Genomic DNA, 20,338 nt, shown 5'->3' with positions numbered 1-20,338 from the left:
CGATTAAAGGCCTAAAAGCTCCCAAAAATACTTAAAAAAAGAATGTGTAGTTCTGTAGAGGCTCATTAGCACTGGAAGCTTTTAATACCACCATAACATTAATAGCTCAATCAATCTAATATTAATAGCTCAATCAATCAAATGGAAGCATACAAAGAAAGGATCAAAAACACTGAGTAATACTGTGGGAAAATATATGCACAGTTTATTGATAGATGCAAATAAGTGAGGCACACACAAAATAATTCAAATCAATGTATTAGCTGTGAGATCAGATGTTTTTTTTTTTCCTCTTCAACATTAGAAACATCTGTCATGGACTAAAACCTGCATGCAGGTGGTTTAATTCTGGTATCTCTGGACTTTATTAGGAGAAAATTCTGTATTGGAGATAGAAAGATTCCTCTGTAGCCTACACAGAACATAATAGAAGAAAAAAAAAAACAGGCAAAGCCACTGCTGTGCCGGGAAACAAAACAAAACAAAGAAACATCATTTGATAGTCCACATCTGAAAATAAACAGGAATTCCAGTGACTACTACAGGATAACAAATTATATCATAAATATTTTTCAACTGCTGCTCATATTCATGGCTTTTTAAGACCTGCTTGGGCTCATTTATTTTTCTAATATCATCTACAAATAACTGTACAAAGTTGTTTCTAGAACATTCTGTGAAAGGCCAGTTTCACTGAGGACAGATGATCAGAAATATTTACATTTGGCTTCCGAGTCACTGTAACATACAAAGAACAAAAGGCACTGTGACAAATGTTATAAATATACTAAAAAAAGGAAGCACGAAGGAAGAATTGGGCCTCGTCCATTCAGTGGGAGAAATCGCTAATGTTGAAAATTGTTTTTGTTCAATCCAATCCACGTTGAGTTGTGTTAGACAGTATGGATTATTATTAATTTATACTGAGCCTATTCATTATGCAGTGCTGTCTAACAAGGCCTGTGATAACACACATTCAGGGGAGGCTGCCTCCATCAGTCCAACACAGAGAGGACCAGGCGTCATCCTGTGGAGTTGGTTATAAAAACACATTTGTGTTGTTTCCACAGTGCAGCACGATGTGCCCATGAATAAACATAAGATGGAGAAGGTGCAACACTGCAAGTCTGCTACTGGCCTCATTTTGTTTTTGTTAAAATATCAGGCAAATTAAAAGTTAGCTGCACATTAAGACTAATCACAGCATTACTTTGCAAAGCTGGCTGACATTATTATTAGCCTGTTTTCAGTGGTAAAATGTCTCAATAAATACACAAAATACAGTGTCAAACATGAAACTTTGGTAAGTGGATTACAGAATTATGAATACTGTCCATATTTGTCCTTTTTTTTTTTTTACTGATGGATGTATCAGCATGAAGCGATTCTAGTCTGTAGGTGAAGGTTTTAGTGATTTTGTCCGTACGTCTATGACTGTGTGTGGCTGGGTTTTCAAGTCATTTCTTCGTTAGGCTCACAAGTCTGTGGTGGGATACTGTTGGAGTGAATGGGTCAGAGTGGACGGCTAGGTTGATGCATGGCTCTCATGCATGTTAGCAGTAGCGCAAACCGGTGGGCAGGTTTCACAGTATCTCCAAAGGATCACACTGTCTGGACCCATCCATAGTGTCTAGACATTTTTAGCATTATTGGTCTTTCTCATACACACATTCGCAAATTCACGCATAACTTTGGCTCCACTTACACACATTTTCAACCCTAAAGTGAGCCATTACTTTAGTGAGTACAGCAGTTCCGCGGTATGGCAGAGAGACAGGGGGTGAGCCGAGGAAAAGTACTGACAGCACAGCCAGTCCTCCAGCTCCGCGTTCCTCTCGGGCTCCAGCGAGCGCTCGGCGAACTTCATCATCAGCAGGGCTCGTTTCACATCCAGCCAGTTGAGGAGCCCCTCGTGTCGGGATCCGTCGACAAAGCCTCCTCCGTGTCCGTGTCTCTCCAGCTGCTGCTCCATCAGGTCCTTCCTGGGACCCCAGAGCAGGCTCTGAAGTATACGCTTGGCCTCCTGGATGTGGATTCGTTTGATGGGATCGGGCTGGAGCAGGAGCTGCGCCAACCTCTGGAGGCCGATCGAGTAAAGGGAGACCGAGGGGATGGGGGGCAGTTCCTCACAGCGGTAGTCTTGTTCCTTAAGTGCTGGACTCACCTCGAATGGGTTGGGTTGATGGAGGAGCTCATAGATCAAGATGCCCGTCTGGAACTCGTCGAATTTGCGGTACTGGGCTGCTGAGACGATTTCAGGCGCCAGCCTGGCGTGGTCACGTTTGGTGCGAGGGTCCACGTGGGTCGAGGCCGCGTCCTCGGAGGAGCGACGCTTGGCCTTGGCAAAGTTACTGATGAGGAGCCGGGGAAGGTGGCGCTGATTGTCTGCGCCGCTCGACCCGTTACTGGTGCTGTTGTCGCTGTTGGTCTGTTGGGGGAACTGGGAGGGCCTGCGGTGATGAGGCACCAACAACAAGTTCTCGAGGCAGAGGTCGCGGTGCGTGACTCCGTGCTCCTTCAAGTGCTCCAGGCCGTTGCAGAGCTGCAGGAGGAGGAAGCAGATGCGGCGCTCGTACACCTCTGGCTGAGTTTTATGGAACGCCTCCCACTCCCGGACAAAGTCAGCCGCTGTCTGCTTAGGGATCTCGGGAGTGATGACCACCACTCGCTCTCGGTCAGCCTGTTGGCTCGGTGCGGACGTGGCGGGCTGAGGCAGCGACGTGGCAGGTGTGCTGCGCAGAGAGACCTCATCAGAGGGCAACATGCTCTGGGGGACACAGGCGAGAAAGTGTCCACAGTCCTGCTGCAGGTTGAAGTGGGGAGGCATGCTCTGCTGCACCGACAGGCCGTAGAGATGGCCCTGTTTGGCCTCCATGGATGGACTCTTGCAGATCTGGCGAGGTATAAACACAAAGGGCAGGACGGGATGAGGGAAAGAGAAGAAAGAGACAGAGAGGTGGGGGGAGAGAGGAATTCCACACAGAGACGGAAAGGGAGGGGAGCCAAGGAACATAAGAAAGGAATGCTTGTTAGTGAAGTTCTAAGGTCAATGCCAAATCAGTTCCTGCTCTAATTCAAGTGAAACCAGTGTCCTTGGTGCAGATTTAAACCTAATTCCCGACTGAAAAGCTTTTTAAAAAGCTGTATTTTAAACCCACTGGGTGATTCCAGGACTGGGCTCGGTGTTAGAGGGAACCACTTCAGTCTCTAGGTGCCCCAGTTTCCCCATAATCTACAAAGACTAGTGAATAACACTGACTAAAACTAACCTAAATCAGGAGTCTGAAATAAACTTGTAAATGTCTCCTATGAAATGTCTCAATGAGTCTTGGGGGTAAGTTGAATAAATACAGAATAATCTCTTCTTTGTGATTAACTGGACTAAATTCTTGTTTCATGAGGTTCAAGTTTCAGTGTATATAACTCTAATCAGTGCTGGTTTCAGATTATATAACAGACAGAAGTATTACACCACATTGTGTGTATTAGTTTGTGTGTGTTGGCCTTGACAACAGGGGTTTGTCTTACTGTAAATCCTGCCTGGAATCTAAAGATTAATTGGGCCTAGAGACATTAAGCAAGAGTGTGGGCACCCAGGCTGTGGTACAACACATACTGTACAAATGGAAGCAGTTTTTTTTTTATACCACTAATGACTTTGGGAACAAAGGTCAACCAGACTGAATCCACACCCTTCTTTTCTCAGTGGCTGTTTACACTACACGGCCTGAATCGTTGGGTGTTGTAGTGGGGGACCATCCCATCTGTAGCCTAAGAACAAACAAACCACCAAAGACCACCGCCCGGTTCTTTAATCTCCTCACTCTATCCTCAAACTGTCAAATCCCTGCTTAAAAGAACAGTTGAAAACACCCACTGTGCAAATGATTCCTTAAAAACAGCAGTGGAGATGATCCTGAGCTGCTCTGACCGCAGAGACTTAACACTCGTCACTGCCACCAACCACAGATCCATGCTTGTTTACACTTATGTTGTACTTAGTGTCCTGTACTCAATATTCAGCCAGGAGCATCCATGAAATAAGAGTAGGGTTCAAATACCAGCAACTCAACATCAGATTATTCAATAACTTCCTAGAAATGTATCAAGTGGTGATGATACATAGATATTAACCTATAATTCTGTTTCAAACCCTGTTTGTTTCTGTTTTTTTCAACAATAGCCATTTGAGGTTTTTACATTATTACTTCTCTGTCTAGTAATTTTCATTGGTTGTGAACTTGTGATTGAATCTGGAGTCATTGTGTATTTTCAGGAAATAACGCCCGAGTGTAATCCAGTGTTGCCGTTTTTAATTTCATCTCAGTTAAAGCAGCTTTATTGTTCACTCTCTTTGTACCAGAGCTGTGTTCAGTTAATCAATGCCACCCAAGCATTTCCTACTGCTGCTGCTCCACATTAAAATTGTTCCAGTAGCTTCTATTGTGAAGCAGTCACAGCCAACACAATGTATTTGTCACCAGGGTTAGCAGTGACAAAAACAGTTCCACAAAAATGCTTCTATGCAGCAAGTCATGCATGTAAAGTCTTTTTTTCCCCTTTTTTACAGTGGATCAGTTTGAAGTTTTGCAGAAATGTATGGGAGAAAAAAGGAACAACAAATCAGAGACAGCATTTTAGGGATTACCTTGACAGCGTAGGAGTTGCTGGGGTCAGACGCGCAGGCAGCAGAGTAGTACACAGCATCTCCTGCGTTGCAGCTTGGCTTGTTGGATGTGAGCCTGAACAGAGACCAGTTGCTTTCCTCGAACCTCAGCGGGTTCTTCTGGGAGCGGGTGAAGTGATCTTCACATTTTAGAGCCAAGCGTCGAAGAGACTCAGCATACAGGCCTCCCAGTTTGGAGTACACCCCCTCTCTGCTGTCGATGTTACTCAGGAGGGTCTGGAGCTGCAAGCTGGAGCCCAGATTTGGCGCCGGGCCTTGATCTGAGGCGGAGAAGGGCGCGCTGAGCTGAGGAGAAGAGGAGCAGGTGATGCTGCTTCGACAGTGCACACCCAGACGCCCGTGAGTCTTCAACGGCTCATCCAGGGTCCGGGACCTCAAGGGTCGGCCTAGCGGGGCGTGACAACGCTCCAGGGAATCGTTGGAGGAGAAAATGGGCCGAGGGTCTACGGGGCTGGACGGTAAACTGGAGCGGGAGCCGACGTCGGCAGGTCGACACACGTTACTCTCCGAGCCGGTGAACGGGAGGCGAGGGTAGGCTCGGACAAAGGGTTTCCCATTGGTGCTATCGGGAGCCGACACGGTGCGGTTGACCATTTTCTTCTCCGGGAGCGGTGGCGGCTGGTTACTGAAGCTGTTGAGGGAGGGCGGGTGAGGAGACCCCGGAGCTGAGACCACTGGACTTCTGGAGAATGGAGAGGAACAAGACATTCGCGTAGCATCTCGAGAATCTATGAAGAGAGGAAAGGAAAATAACTCAAATCAGCAAGTCTGCAAATCGATCACTGAAAATAGAAGAAGCAACAACAAACTTTCTGAGTACTTTGAGTATCTTCAGATGAATAGGAGGGAAATGCAGCAAAAACATTTCATATTGTTTGAAAAAGAAAAAATAATGGACAGAAATTTGGAAAACAGAAACCCAACAGCCTTTGTGGACTCACACAATATACCCCGTGTTTGTCATACCTGAACAGCACAGCATAGACCACATTCCATATTCCTGTCTGACAGCTGTGAATTTGATTTATTTACTACTCCCCTTCTGCCACTACCTACTGCTCAGACTCAGTACATACACACACATACCTCGTTTCCTCAAAAGAGATGGAAATTTCCACAATCCAGGATTCAAGCTGACACTCAAAACATCTTCCATCCAATTATAATCCATTTTTCAATTAAAGACTTAAAGTTGGAACTCCACATTACACTCGAGGAGACAGATACTGAGATAATTGTGCGGTGCAGTCTTCAATAACCGCCTTTCACAGAGGAGGGGGGGGGTTGAAGACAGCAGCAAAAAAAAAAGTACACTGTAGGATGTAGCCAAGCCCTTTTTCCCTCGTTATCATACTCCATAATTATCTCTTCAAACGACGTTGCCCAGGAAGTTACAGCAATTACAAGCGCCTGAGCGTCACAGAGGTTTTAAGCTGATACGTTAAGGATGACAATTTCAAAACCAAGGACAGATGCCATTCATTCTGAGCCACATCTAAGAAGGAAACCAGCAACAGGTCAACACTATTTGTGCTGTATATGGGCAATGGAGGGAAAAACAAAGAACAGATAAGCTGCAATAAAAACGTGCAGCATGTTCTCTTTTTAGTGTTGTTGCTCAGTTTCAGCCTGGACAAAGTACAATACAATCTTCATCGTAAAACAGTATCTAAACAGCAACACTCTCTCTGTCCATGGACTTCCCCTGGTGACCCGTATAAATTGGTCATTAGATCAAATCAACACCTTGGTATCGCAACCGACAAGATACAATTTATATCATATCTACCTCAGATACTTTAATAAAACTGGCTAAAATGTGAAGCAGCACTTACCGGTGTCAGCAGTCAGGTTGTCAGTTGAGGCGGTGGGTAGGCTGGCACTGCTCAGGCCCCATGGAGATGAAGTGGAGCTCTCTGCTGAACCCTGTTGGCTGCAGCGGTCCAGCTCCATGTTGCTGCCGCTCATCTTACTCGATACTCTGTGAAATAAGAAAACCACAGACACAGTGTAAGTGTCGAGGCATACTTTGCGTACATTGTTTCTGCGTCTGCATTGCTGTCTGCCCGTGTACCGCTGTGTACCGCGGTGTCCTGCGGTAGTTTGTCTGCAGCTGTAGAATATTTCTTTGTGCATCTGTTTATAAATGTGGAACTGCTTCACTTCCCCTCGAGGTTTTCTTATCTGAACTATGTAACACTAATAAGTTCACAAGATCAAGTGTGTCGTTTCATTTTAAATGACGAACAAAGCACTGTTGGGGAGTAGTTTCACTTCCTCGTTAAAGAAACGCACTTCTCAGTTCAGTGTAAATATGCAACTGAGACAAACAGTCCTTTCTAAATCCCTTTATGACATCAGCAACAGATGTGGCAGTTTTGCTTATTTCTGATACTGTCCAAAAGTTGCAAATACTTAATAATGGCACTTTAGATTCTTTTCCATTTCCCAAGATTTCCGAAAGTAAGTTGCTTTAAAGAGACAGAAACAGAGTCAGTGCGAGAGACATAGAAGCATGAGATTTTAACTTGCTTCAGCCCAAAGCATCAAGTGACAGTAGAGAGCAAACAAAATAACTCCAGTGTTGTGAATATTTGGTACCATTAGCCACACTAAGCTGTGAGAACGAGTAGAAATGTAGCACCAAAATCCCTGTCAAGTGCTTTTATTTTTCCATTAATTCTGCGTTTCATTTCTTCTTTTAGAGTTACATAACCTCACTTTTAATCAAAAACTGTTCACTTCTTGTCTTTCACCAGACAGGAGCTTTGCGTCCTCCTTCTCAGTTTTTGCCTGTCGACCGCGACAGCCACTTACAATACCAATGAAAACTGTGCATGAGGAGACTATCTAATCAAGGTGACCAATTAGTGTGAGTGACAGCCTTTCACTTGTCTCATTATACCCACTAATGGCTCAGGGAAACACAGTCCCATCCCATCCCTTCATCTCTCCTTCCTCTCCTCCATCACAAAATGACTCCTCTATCCATTTATCTGCTGGCCCCCTGACTTCAATTCCACCATAAATCAGCAGAACAAACAGATGAGGAGGAGAAAGGAGAAAGGGGAGGAGCACAGGGGGGAGACAAAGGGTTAGGTATTCTCTCTGGGCAGTTAGCTAAAGGATCTGCTATCGTTTTACAGACAAAAGAGCTGTGATGAAAGGCAGTGGAAATGCTGAGGCAGAGGAGAAATGGTAATGGGTGCGGGGATTATGGCTCTGGGTACATGTGTGCACCTGTGCATGTCTCGGTACAGATCTGAGATCTGTGGCCAAAACATGAGATTTTCTGTGGTGAAAGAATCCCATTGCTTAATGTTCTGTGGAGGAGGGGGGAGTGTACGTGGCTGAATGAGCCGTCTGATTAAGTGCATGCAAAGGAACCTTTTTCTCTGATTAGGACGCGTGTGTGAGAATGTAAAAGATTGCACTTTATAATGCATTGAAAGTAATGCATATTTCCCCTATCAATTAATCCTGATCCTTTGTTTTTTTTACATGATTGATTAATCGTTTGGTCTGTAAAACGTCAGAGCCCAAGGTCAAGTCAGAAACCTGAGATTATTCAGTTGTTTTACCGTCACATACAGAGAAACTGTACTGACAAGACTGAAAGCTTAATTGATTACCAAACATTTGTGATTACATCTGTTTACCAGCTAATTGATTACTTGGCTAATGGCTTGGTTATCTGCAAAACCTGGCGGTAAGATGATTGATTTTTAGCTCAGTATAAAATGCATGTTCTCATCACACAAAAATGCACCATGCATCAGGTTTTTCATCATCACAGAGCTTGGAATGCCTGGTTCTAGCCTAAACATCTATTAATAAACGCCTTGATTGCCTATTTCCGCAGAATAGATTAAATGATGTCTACGTGAGACATCGTGATCACCGCCGTGACCCTGTCGGATGAGGTTTGTGTTCTGCAATCAGCCTCGGCAACGACACTAACCCAGATTTAGAATGTAAACAATCACGCTTCAGTAAATAACACACGGTATCTGTTGACACATATGCTATCTTGACATGTGTGTGTCCAAGTGTGTGTGTGTGGTATTAATAAAGCTGTGTGAGAGAGGAGCTGGGGGAAGGTTTTAAAAAAGGGATCAGACTGGGGTTACAGCTAACTAGCCACAGATAGCAGCGTGACAGCGTAAAATGAGACACAAACTATACTGAAGTGTTGTTGTTGTTGTGGACCAGGGCTCACACAACTAGGTTTCACTTCCTGACTGTTATTCTGTGGCGTCTCTGTGGTAAATGATGACATCTTAGAGACACAGCGCTGCGTGTCCACTGATTGCATCCTTTGTGTGCAAAATGCTTACAAACACACTTTTGCTTTCCGGGGCTATTTTACACAAAGAGAAGTCAGAAACAGAGCTGCTTATGCAGCGTTAAAGTGATGAAACAAAACCCTGTAACCTGATTACACCCCACACATTCCTATTCAGAGTTTTGTTACACTGACGTGGGGTCAGCTAGGAAGTCAGGGCCACTCTGATAGAGAATGTGGAGGTGTTATGATGAACACCTGTAACATGTACAGCACAGTCACATTTAAAATGTCATATATTCAATGACTTGGAGGGAAACTGATTTAAATGCTCTCTTGTTCTATTGGACAAAAAAATATATAGATGTTCCTTTTCTATTATGACTCACAAAGGTCACTATCTATTACATAGCTGTTGCACTGGATTGCCTTCTTTTGTGCATGTTAACTGACACTATATCTTACATTATAGCTCAGAGAAGAAAGACGCCCATTGTTTCTTTCCCAGACTGGTTGGATAGTCACCATGGCTATATAGTCATATAAACCAAAGATCCATTAATGTTTGACACCAATTCTTTTTTATCTCTCCCAACTTGCTCCAGCTTTTGCCTTGTTATCTTCCTCTGACTGCCAGCTCCTTCCCTTATTCATTGCAACCCACATTCTTTTTTTTCCCCTTTTTTTTTTTTTGCATTATATCAAATTCTGCAAATTAAATTTTTGCTGCCCCTCTCTCCCTAACACACTTTGTCTATGATCTATCTCACATCTCATCCTCTTCACTTTTTTTAAACCATGGGTTTAATCTGGGCTCAGGATGGGTTAAAAAATGAAAGAATAAGATAATCACAGTAGAAAAGGATTGTAAGAGACCAGTAGAAGAGCAGAAGCAGCGGCGGAAATACAGAATTAGCAGAAAGTTGACCACATGCCACTGTCGCTGCACCGCTCTGAGGCACTTCTTGGTTTTGGCTGACAGGGGCGTGAAAATAAGCCTCCATTTACAGAACTGTGGTTTTCTTTACCATCTTTCTCAAACACACTTAAACTCTGGCACCGCACTTTCCTGTGTGAACAAGAACATCACCATTTCACTTCACGTCCCTAATGATAGCTGTCTCGTCAATCTTGGTGTCTCGCTGAGGACATGTAAGAAAAGAAGAAGTTGCCATCAGGTGCCTACCTCATGCTGGAGAGGCAGAGGTCCTTGTCGGTCTGGCGGGCACGAAATGCCCTTGGATCAGACTGGCAGCTCTCTAAAGCCCCGTCATGTGTAGTAACACAACCCTGGTTCCACACAAGTCATATGTGTATTTAAAGTCTGTCTCAGCAGGAAAAGCAACAGCACCCATTAGATGCGCGAAATTAAAGCACCCATATCCCCATATTGACCTAGTAGTTCACTTTAGAGCAGCTTCAGGTCTGTCAGATGGCAACAAGATGCTATCTGTTGTGCTGCAGAGAGGGGATCAGGACGGCTCTGTGGAGGGAGGGGCGCCATGGTCTTGGAACAGTAGTTTAGAGAGCAAAATGAAATTCACACCCAAGAAAAACTCAATGGGGATGAATCCACGTGGCCGATCTATAAATTCTGCTTCTATTGGTGGCTACAGACTGCCAGGCTGGGACAGTTTGGGAGTTGCCAGGGGCAACAATCTGTTCACTAAAGCCCCTCCCTTTGACAACCTTCACTGACCAGTTCGCACGCCTTCCCTGTTAAAGAGTACTTACTCACACACTCATGACACAGACACAGACACGTGCACAGAACACGCACGCCTCTGTGGCTGACCCATCACATGATATGTAGGTTGACCTGATACAAAGAATACAAAAGGGAGCTTTTGGTGTTTCCACTGTGATCAAAGGCTCTGGGAGGCAGATTTTTCAAACCATCTGTGGCTTTTAAATGATTCAGCACATTAAAACGCTGCTTCCCGGGGTGCATGTACACATGCTTTTTTTTTTTTTCCTTTTCCACACAAAAGACACAAAAATAAATCTTCCTGTGAAGTTTCGTTTGCTTTGCCGAGCATATTTACATTCTTTTTTCCTGCAACACTTTGCCATTGAGTATCCAGGACATGCCTGGTGCCTGGGGACACTTGTTGATTAAACACACTAAACCCGCCGATAAACTTGGAACACCAGAAAGCCACAACTGTTGCTGCCTGGCTTTGAGGCGTGTTCCCACATGTGTCCCAACAAGGTGTATTTTTATCAGTGCAGAATGTCGGCAATGTCATAACAGGAGAGATGGGCCCTTACTAGAATTACCACAAACATAAGGGCCCTTGAAATGTGATCAGCAAACTGTGTTTTTGATAGTAAAACACTCTCACTTAGGTTTTGCCTACTCAAGCGCCACAAGATGGTATAACATCTGCTCGTCTTGAGGAAGTCACAGTCGTGTCTTACACCTCATCATGCCACCACAGACAAAGCAAAGTTTATTCTGAGGAGATCATTTGATGTTCTAATAACTGCAACACAAGGCCTCTTCTCTGCGTCTAGTTTGGTTAGCTGACTCAGACAGAGTGTGTATTCTTAGCCTCCTGCAGACTCAGGTTAAAGCACGTGTGCAAATGTTACCGACAATAAATGGCTATATAGGCTAGAAGCCTTGTGGAGAATAGGTCACGATAATGGTGTAAGCCTTCTCGAAAATGCTATGAAATTCATCACTGAGCAAATCCTGGAAGTGATGTAATATTTACTAAACATTAAAAGCAGTATGCAGCAGCTATGTGGACGGCAAATAATTTAAAGCACAATCATGCCAACAGTGCAAACATGAATCTTATCTCTCTCCAAGATGCTTCTGAACGCCTGCTGTATGACGATATCACTGGAACAAGGACTGTTTTTTTTTATTACAGTTCTGTCTATTGAGCTGCAGCCAAAACAAATTTACAGTAACGTGACACAGAAGGGGACTATTTAACAGACCCATTTTGCGTGTTAATTAGAATTGAAAAAGTCACGTTACTAGCATGAATAGAACAAGGCGTGCATTGAGGGATATGCCTGAACAGTTTGAATGATCACAAGGCGCAAGAATGGAGGCTGATTCAAGGCTGAATAATGATGCTATGAAAGGAGAAGGCACAATAAGATGCACACAAATCCCTGCAGTTAAGCTGCATGTATGTGCAGTCACAGGGAATGCACTGTAGCTTGCATTCCTTCAGCAGCACCAGCATTATACCTATACTGTCCCAACAGAGCAAAAATGCATTTATGCTTTTAGACTAAGTGCGTCTTGTAAGTGCTAAATTATGTAACATAATGAAACCACAGTGTCATGACTGAATTACAGTGCCATTAATTCTAGTGCAGGTCATTAGGTAGGAAACCTGAGGACAGGCACGCAAATATGTGCTATAATGGGAAGTTCAAGTTTGATGAATGCAGAACATCCATCTCACAGCAAGTGTGTATATGTATGCCAGTGTGCCATAAAACCTCTATTAGAAATTGTTTAACATCATTGTAAACAATATTCAACACCAGTTCTTCTTCAAGATTCTTCCTTATTTTGGTTTAAACGGTAAACAGTTAGGGTAGGAAAATACATATAAAGACAAGATTTGTACCGCTAAATGCTTTTACCTGTACTAAACTAAATAAAACATTTAACATTAAACATTTACTTGAAAAAATTCAACTGAGGGAATCCAAATAATGACAGTGGTGTATGATTAATAATTTCTTGATTATGTAAGTCCCAATTGTACAGACATTTTTTACTGCTTGACATTTAAACCATATCACTTTCAATATATTGATATACCCTATTGATCCAATTGTCAAGCATGATGCTGCTAATCCATTACTTCTGACATTTAATTGACAACACAATTAACCGAAAAAGATAAATCAATAATTGAAATATATATATTTTATGTAGTTCTACCCAGATTCACTGCTCGTGTTGCACCCTAACCGCAGAGTAACAATTCAATGTGTATATGCGAAACAAAAACTTCTTTGTCGTTCTTACCTGTGCAGTTTCTTAGGTGGGGGTGGCGGTGGATTGGGCTCATTGTTGGCAGGTCCCTTCCCTGGTGCCAGCAGCTCTGATGAGCCGCCATGCAACGTTTGCTTGGCCGGCATGCTCCCGTTATGCTTGCCCTCCTCCTCTGCACCGGTGCCCTCAGTCTTCCCCTGACAGGCACCATTGTTGGGAGCAGCCGGGGGGGCCGTGCCTGGCTCTGTCATCGGAGGGGGGTTGCTGTGGGCCTTCCAGTCCCTGGCCTCCTTCCAGACAGCGGCACCATTGACCAGGCATGTCACCCGAGAGGTTGTCCCCGGGTTGGCGGCGAGCTTCTTCCTCTCCCCCTCTTTCCGCTCTCTTTCCTCGTCCTCCTCTTCCTCTTCAATACAGCAGTTCCAGCCAGAACTGTGGTGGTGGGGCTTGTGCCAGCGTTCAGATGCTGCACTGTGGTGCTCTGTATGGACCTTGAAGTGGCCCTCTCTAGCAGAGACGAGGAAAAGCATGGGGAGTTCAGGGAGAGGGACGGGAGATGAGACGGACGGTGAGAGACTGGAGGTGCCCAGTCTGGGGAGTTCAGGAAGAGGGACTGGAGATGACATGGATGGTGAGAGGCTAGAGGTGCCTAGTTTTGGGGAGCGGGTGCTCCTCTTTGGGGGGATAGGTGGGCTAGACTGAGGCTTGGGATTGAGAGTAGGGGTGAGGCAGGCCTCCATGGTCAGGGAGGGTGCACTGTGGCTGGGGCTGGGCCAGCGGAAGGCCGGGCTGCTGGGGTCTTTGCGTGCCGTGGGGCTGAAATGGCACTGGGTGCTCACGGCTGAATCTGGGCTGCTCAGGTAGAAAGTCCTGTTGTTCTCCTCTGTGCGAGCTGCCATTACAGTGATGGTGGCCCGTTGACTCTCTCCTGAGAGCTCAAGCTCGGAGCAGGATGAGCTCTTACTCTGGTTTGGGGAGTTGGGATGGGATTGCACTCCATTTCCTTGCGGCTTGCGCTTTTTCTTGGTGCTCTCTGCATAAATGGGTTCGGAGCCATTGGGAGATTGGGGGGCTGACTGAGGGCTACCCATGGCTGGTGGACTTTGGGGGCTCCCTGACCTAACTTGTCTTCCTCCTGATCCTTCTGCCCCAGGAAGTGAATCTGTACTGCTACGATAAGAACAAGAGGAGTCTGATGTGCTGGTCTGTTTTGACAGGACAGGGACAGAGTGGAGGGCTGGTGGAGGACTGTGTCTAGTGGTGTCCACACTTAAGGCTGTGCTGGGGAAAGTGGTAGAAGTGCTGGAGGTCTTAGTCGCAACAGTAGCAGTATTCCCACTGCTTGTACCGTTGCTATGAACAGTGGCAGGACTGGAAGGGACCGTATCCATTGATGATGGCATCTCCACTGATGCCTGACGGGCTTCCTGATAGTTTGCCTTGGTAGTCACACCACCTCCGTTATAAGTGCTCTTGGTTGTGATGGTGGCGGTACTAATCTGCTGCTTTCGGGTGTCTCCATTGGCATTCTTTTTTAAACTCTGAGAACCTCGACCCTCTTCCTGGGTGACAAAGATATTGCCAATGATCATGGAGTCTTTAGGCAGGATATTTGGGGACAAGGGAGAAAATGAAAAGGAGTTGTTGTAGTCCTTCTTGGATTCAGGACTCTGAAGAATCGCATCTCTGTGGGCCTTGTTGCAGCCATTACTATCAATGTAAAGAGACGACAGGTCCAAGAGCTTCTTCAGGTCCAAACGCTGAACCGGGCTCTTTGTGTTCTCCTGCCAAGCAAAGACATGAATACGCATTAAAAGTGGATACATACAGATGGGAGGAAAGGACTGCTTCATCAAGTCATTTAAAAAATGTACCTGCTCTATGTTCATGTTGACATCAGTTGACTCGTTGGTGTCAAGGCTCATCATAGTAGGTTTGACAGCGATGGTTGGCTTGCTGTAGGGTGAAGGTGTTGTTACTCCAGCGTCTTCATCGCCTCCCAGGCTGCTCTTCAAACAAGCGGCTGGCACGCTGCCATCCAGTCTGCCGACAGTCTTGTGTGCGCTAAGCGGGTGGAAGCAGTTCTTACAAGAGCCGGGTTTCCACACGTGTTCTGCAAAGTCGCTGCACGCTGACATCTTCGGTTTACTAAATCAGGTTTGGTCAGAAGTGGTTGTGGGAGGATCTTGGAGATATGGGATGAACTCTCATGGCTGGTACGCAGAAGGTCGCAGCATCACAAGATGTTGATCACAAGGCAATATGCAAAGGAGAGAAAAAGAAGAGGTACATGGTTATAAGAATGAAGTCATAAAGTGCAAATAACTGCTTTTTGCTCAGGGTTGGTTGTAATAATCTTATTTGTCTTTGTGACCATCTTTACATAAAACTATTACATTAATCTAAAGGCCATCTATCCCATCATTTCATCTTCTCCATTTCTGATTTCCAAATCATAATTTTGTCTTGAACCTGACACTGAACTTCAAATCATTTAAGTTACAACCATGATATTAGTAATCCCCCATCAAATACAGCTTCTTTGCCAATGGCAGATAAAATTCAGTGGTTCCGTTACTGTTCCAGTCGCTGAGGGCTGGTGACGGTTAGGGGCGGTGTGTGGCGCAGTGGTTAAGGCGGCTGCCCCATGTAGAGGCTACAGTCCTCAATGCAGGCGTCTCCGGTTCGAATCCCGCGTCGGGCAGACATTTCCTGCATGTCATTCCCCCTCTCTCTGCCTCCCCCTATCTCACTATGCTATCAAATAAAGGCAAAAACGCCAAAAAAATATACTTAAAAAAACTCCAAAAAACAATGGGGTATATACATTTTAATTGGGGAAAAAGTGAGAGTTTAGGTATTTGATTTGTACTAGATACTCTGATTTGAGGTATTGGAATCAGTGAGAATATTATTTTTCTGATATGTATGGCTTGTACAGTTACTTTCCTTTAAAAAAAATTGAAAACAGGAATAAACATTGTTATAATATAAATAAAAAAGTTTTAACATCTACATGAAATTGTAACTAGGCAGTGATGAAGGATTCCGAGCTGTCAAGTGTCTCAGAGCTCATAGAAGACCTCCGTTAGGATTTAAGTGTCATCTGCGGATGTAACCTAAGAACAGCCGGTGTGTGCTCTGCTACTTGTTCCCATGGCCTCCTAAATTAGAGGGTATGTGGTTTCTGTTCAACCAAAGGGCCTGCCGGTGTGAGCCTAGTGACATAAAAGCCCTCCAGAGTCCTCTGCAGCCCCCGACACGCTAGAAGAAGACGGAGGAGCCTCAAGCATCCCGGAGGTCGGAATGTCAGGAATGTCTTAAGTCTCACCAGGGTGAATCTCACACCCACAACAACCTCCCCTCCCCCTGCCACACATACACACACACACATATACACACTCCACATGTGTGTCCTCCTTCTCTCACAAACAAACTGACCCACACACACTCACACCTCCTTCCCTCTGCCTTTCTTGTGTCCTGTTTAACCGGGCTGACAGTGAGAAGATCAACAACATTTCAGAGGGATCATTTGTTTCCTTGCATCTGGGTGTCCCTCTTTATGTTCTTTACACAGCTTTAATTGCCTCTCAACAAGGTGCTACAATGACACACGGCAACATTAGCTCACTACCTCGACTCATTATCTGGAAAAGAAGAACTGAGGAAGCAGGAGAATGAGCAATTACTCCCCCAAGACAATGAAAAAGGGTCTATATGTGCACTCAGGCTGCCTTACCATTACTTTTATATTAAACAGTCATTTAGCCACAGTTATTCTGGATTTCTAAATCTTACATTCCCTTATTGACTTAAAATACCAGGACATGAGATTGGGAGTGTTGATCCTTGTCTTGCAACTGCTGGTAATTCATGACTACAGTATAGGATAACGCCAGCCAGGTTAACTATAGGAATGAGGAGTTTTCCTGTTGGCAAAGATAATGCATGTTTACATTCGTCTTTGTTCTGTCTGAGTCAGTTTAGGCAGGAAAGCACCCACTAGCCCACTGTTTGTTTAACTGTTCCTGCGACAACAGAGGAAACTGAGCCTTGCCTAATATCTTATGGCCTCGTGCATTAGTCATATGAAGTGATGACTGATGAGAGACACACAGGTCTTTAGGCTACTAGTCCTGTTGCTTAAGAGAAGAGACTGACTGCCTGTCAAGAGCATGTCTAGGGGGTATTCTGGGACGACTGGACAATAACAAAGCATAGACAGACAGAGCACTGGTGTGAGAAGTTTATTAAGTTGCCAAACTGACAGGGTAGTCCCTGAACTGGGACAGTTTAGTTTCTTCTGTTGCACTTTCCCTACAGTGAATCACTGACCAAAACAAAAAGAGAGGAAGACATGACATGAGATTCACCCGAAAATGTCCAACATTTTTCTGCCCTGTGCTCTCCCTTCTCAAAACTGAACGTTGGGTTTAGGTTATCCTAGCTTTTGTTGACAGGTTCAGCCCTGCTTGTTTGAACAGAGATAGACCCTGCTGTCTACATTCCCCACACCTTCTCAAGCTCAAGGTCCAATATTTCTCACTTCCTCTTGTAAAAACACACACATACACGGAGAACCACCAGAAATTCAGCCATATGACAAAATTCATGCCCTGCCTTCAATATAAAACTCAGACTATGTAAAATATCTCATGACCATGTCAGGAGACAGGGGGAGCCAGAAAAATAGGATGAGCACAAGGTAAAGTGTGTTGACGGTGAATGTTGGCCTGATGTGGAATTTTTTGGTTTTGGGGTCATCTAATAAAGGCATAACAAACCTTGAAGTCACAAGTCTGGTTTCCCTATGACCTTTGCACATAAACACAGTTATTTGGCCACTAGATGTCTCAAAAACACATCAAATTTTTACTGAGGAATTAAAATCCACCATGCTAATCTATCTGAGGGAATCTGATCACAGCAGCCTGGACGATGAAATTGCAGGGCTGCTGCTGGAGCAAGCAGACATCGAAGAATGCAGTCAGGAGGACTCACCGGTAGACCGGATGGCAACAGTTTAAATAGCCTGGCTAGGAAGTAAATAGCCCACAGATATGGTGACCAGGAGAAGTAATTATGTTTAAGGTTGAGGGTGTGTGTGTGTGTGTGTGTGTGTTTGGGGGGGGTTGTTATCAACACTCAACAGCTGCTAAAACTGCATTAAATCTGAATCCTTCTGCAGGAGCAGGCATGATACATGTGACCGCCCCCCAACCCCCCTCCACCCCTCCTGCCCTAAACACATCAGCACACATGCTACAAGTGGGGCAGCTTCATGAAGCACAGGCCATCTGATGGTTATTATGTGATGTATTATGCTAGTCTCACTGTAACACTTGGATGCTTTTTACTAAATTAATATGCAAGGCCAAAAGAGAGAGAGAGAGAGAGAGAAAAAAACAACAGAGCACACAGATTTAATTGAATGAAATGCCCATGGAAATAATTATTAGACAACCTATGGTCCACATCACGCTCTGATAAGCAGGTCAGGTCACTGTGTAGTCATCCACTTTGAATACAAATTCTTTGACCAGCAACATTTGTCACGCCTGCCTCACTCTCACAGCCCATTCATTCATTCAGCCAGTCAGTCACTCTGTCAGGGGAGAGGAAGAGGAGGAGGAGGAGGGGGGTACAGCAGCACACAACCTGCTTCCCCGATACTCCGTAGGACTTTCCGCCAAAACTTGTGCCCTTATGACTAATATCTCAAAACTTTCATCTAAACACGCTCTGTGTGTAGGTTTTACTATACACTTACACAAGAGCACACATTCGGCAGAAACCAAACACCCCCACGTGTTTCGGTTTGAGCCTCTTTTTTTTTTCTTTTTTTTTTGCTTGATAAAACTGAAGATTTGTCTGAACACTTGCTGTCCAATAAAGGTTTGTAGTTAGGCTATAGGAGAGGAAACATGCTAGTAATGTGTAGGCTACAATCTGGCAAAATGGCAGTGTCTCTATCACCTGCAGTAGCCTAACACAACACACAGACAGACATTTCAGCTGTTACAACTTGGCTCAACCTGTATCACTAAACCAGTAATACAGGTGTTTATGGAGGAGAAAAGGGAAAACAAACACCAAAAAAGGCAGAGTAGGCTAACCACGCAGGGTTACCTAGACTGGCTGCTGACTGACTGACTGACTGACGGACTGCTTACCTGCTCGGACTTTCTCTTCCCTGGCAACACAGAAGGTCTCCAAAAAATAGACAAAAATATGAACAACAAAAATGTATCGTTAACTGCTCCTCTGTTTCCCCAAAGGAGCCGATATCCAGCTCTTATGTCTTCACGTATCCCGCATGCGACAGGTTAATGGACCCGAGAGGCTGAGTGTGCGTATAGCCGCTGCTGCAGGCTGCTGATTGTGGGCTCCAGCCAGGCTCGTTACCGCTGCCTCCCTCCGTGCTGCTGCTGCCGCCGCTGCCGCTGCCGCTGCTGCTGTGGTTGTTGTGCTGTGCAGAGGTGGAGTGCTGAGGCGGAGCAGGAGTCCTCTGCAGCAAGCATGGGGAGAGAGCACAAGGAGGTGGGAGGAGCTCCTCCTCACCAACCATGCAGTCTGGCCGGTAGCCACACTCACACAGATTTTCATTAAGGCTTTTGTCCCTACTAGCTGTCATAAGGATGTTTACACAGCCCTGCTTTCAACATGTCACAGACCTATTATAGGCCTACATGACTGTTTTTGTTAATATGCTACTGTCAGTTCCTCAGTTTTTGTTTAGAGTTACAGCTTAAAGCTACAAAGGATGCATGCTCTCCCTAGAAAAAAGAAAAAAAAGAAACCACTTGGTTAAGAACACACTGGGCTCGGGCTGTGCAGGTTTATTCTGCAAGCAATCAGTCTTAATCAGAGTTCCTTAGTTGTGGAGAAGGTTGATGTATAACTTGCCTGTTTTTTTTTTCTTTTCTTTTTTTTTACTGCTACTTCCCTCCCTGCTACCCCCTGGTCTGCTCCTGCCTCTGTTCATCATGGCTGGGGCGACAGAATGATAGAAAAACACTGCCACTGCTGCTGAGCCAGGCCGGACCCCTGCTGGTTTCCATTACAGGCAGCAAAAGGAGAAGCAAAGCTCACAGAGTGACAAACACAGCCGCTGTGCTGGATGAAGGCAGCCATCCGTAGAGATTAACCTTTTAACTGAGCATGTCCTCTGATGTCTTAGTGAGAAATAACAGTCAAACAAGGTTTCATCTGTTGGCCTTTTGACTTATTTAAACAGAGCCACTGTATCACTCTCAGCTCCTGCTCTATTAATACAATATATCAGATTAAGACTCTTTTTTCTTCATATACAACATATAGAAACAAGACTATATATAATAACCACACACAATATATCCAAATCAATAGTACCTCTATAAAACACATTCCC

The 20,338-nt window shown here is 44.8% G+C and overlaps 1 protein-coding gene across 1 annotated transcript; it reads right to left on the bottom strand.

Annotated features, from left to right (window-relative positions):
- Positions 1–180: 180 nt before the first annotated feature.
- On the bottom strand, positions 181–19,944 carry prag1 (PEAK1 related, kinase-activating pseudokinase 1). Its single transcript, XM_085793284.1, has 6 exons — positions 19,122–19,944; positions 14,820–15,158; positions 12,979–14,729; positions 6,523–6,668; positions 4,649–5,415; positions 181–2,893 (listed from the first exon to the last, which is right to left on the bottom strand). Exons 2-6 carry the CDS (start codon positions 15,081–15,083, stop codon positions 1,733–1,735), a joined length of 4,089 nt encoding a protein of 1,362 aa, XP_085649410.1. The 5' UTR covers positions 15,084–15,158; positions 19,122–19,944; the 3' UTR covers positions 181–1,732.
- Between the last annotated feature and the right edge of the window lie 394 nt (positions 19,945–20,338).

This window comes from Trachurus japonicus, chromosome 12, assembly GCF_045865225.1.
Source record: "Trachurus japonicus isolate A0001 chromosome 12, Traja_1.0".
In the NCBI taxonomy this organism is placed as follows: Eukaryota; Metazoa; Chordata; class Actinopteri; order Carangiformes; family Carangidae; genus Trachurus; species Trachurus japonicus.
The sequence above is the reverse complement of the archived record's forward strand: the minus strand, read 5'-3'. Positions and strand labels throughout refer to the sequence as shown.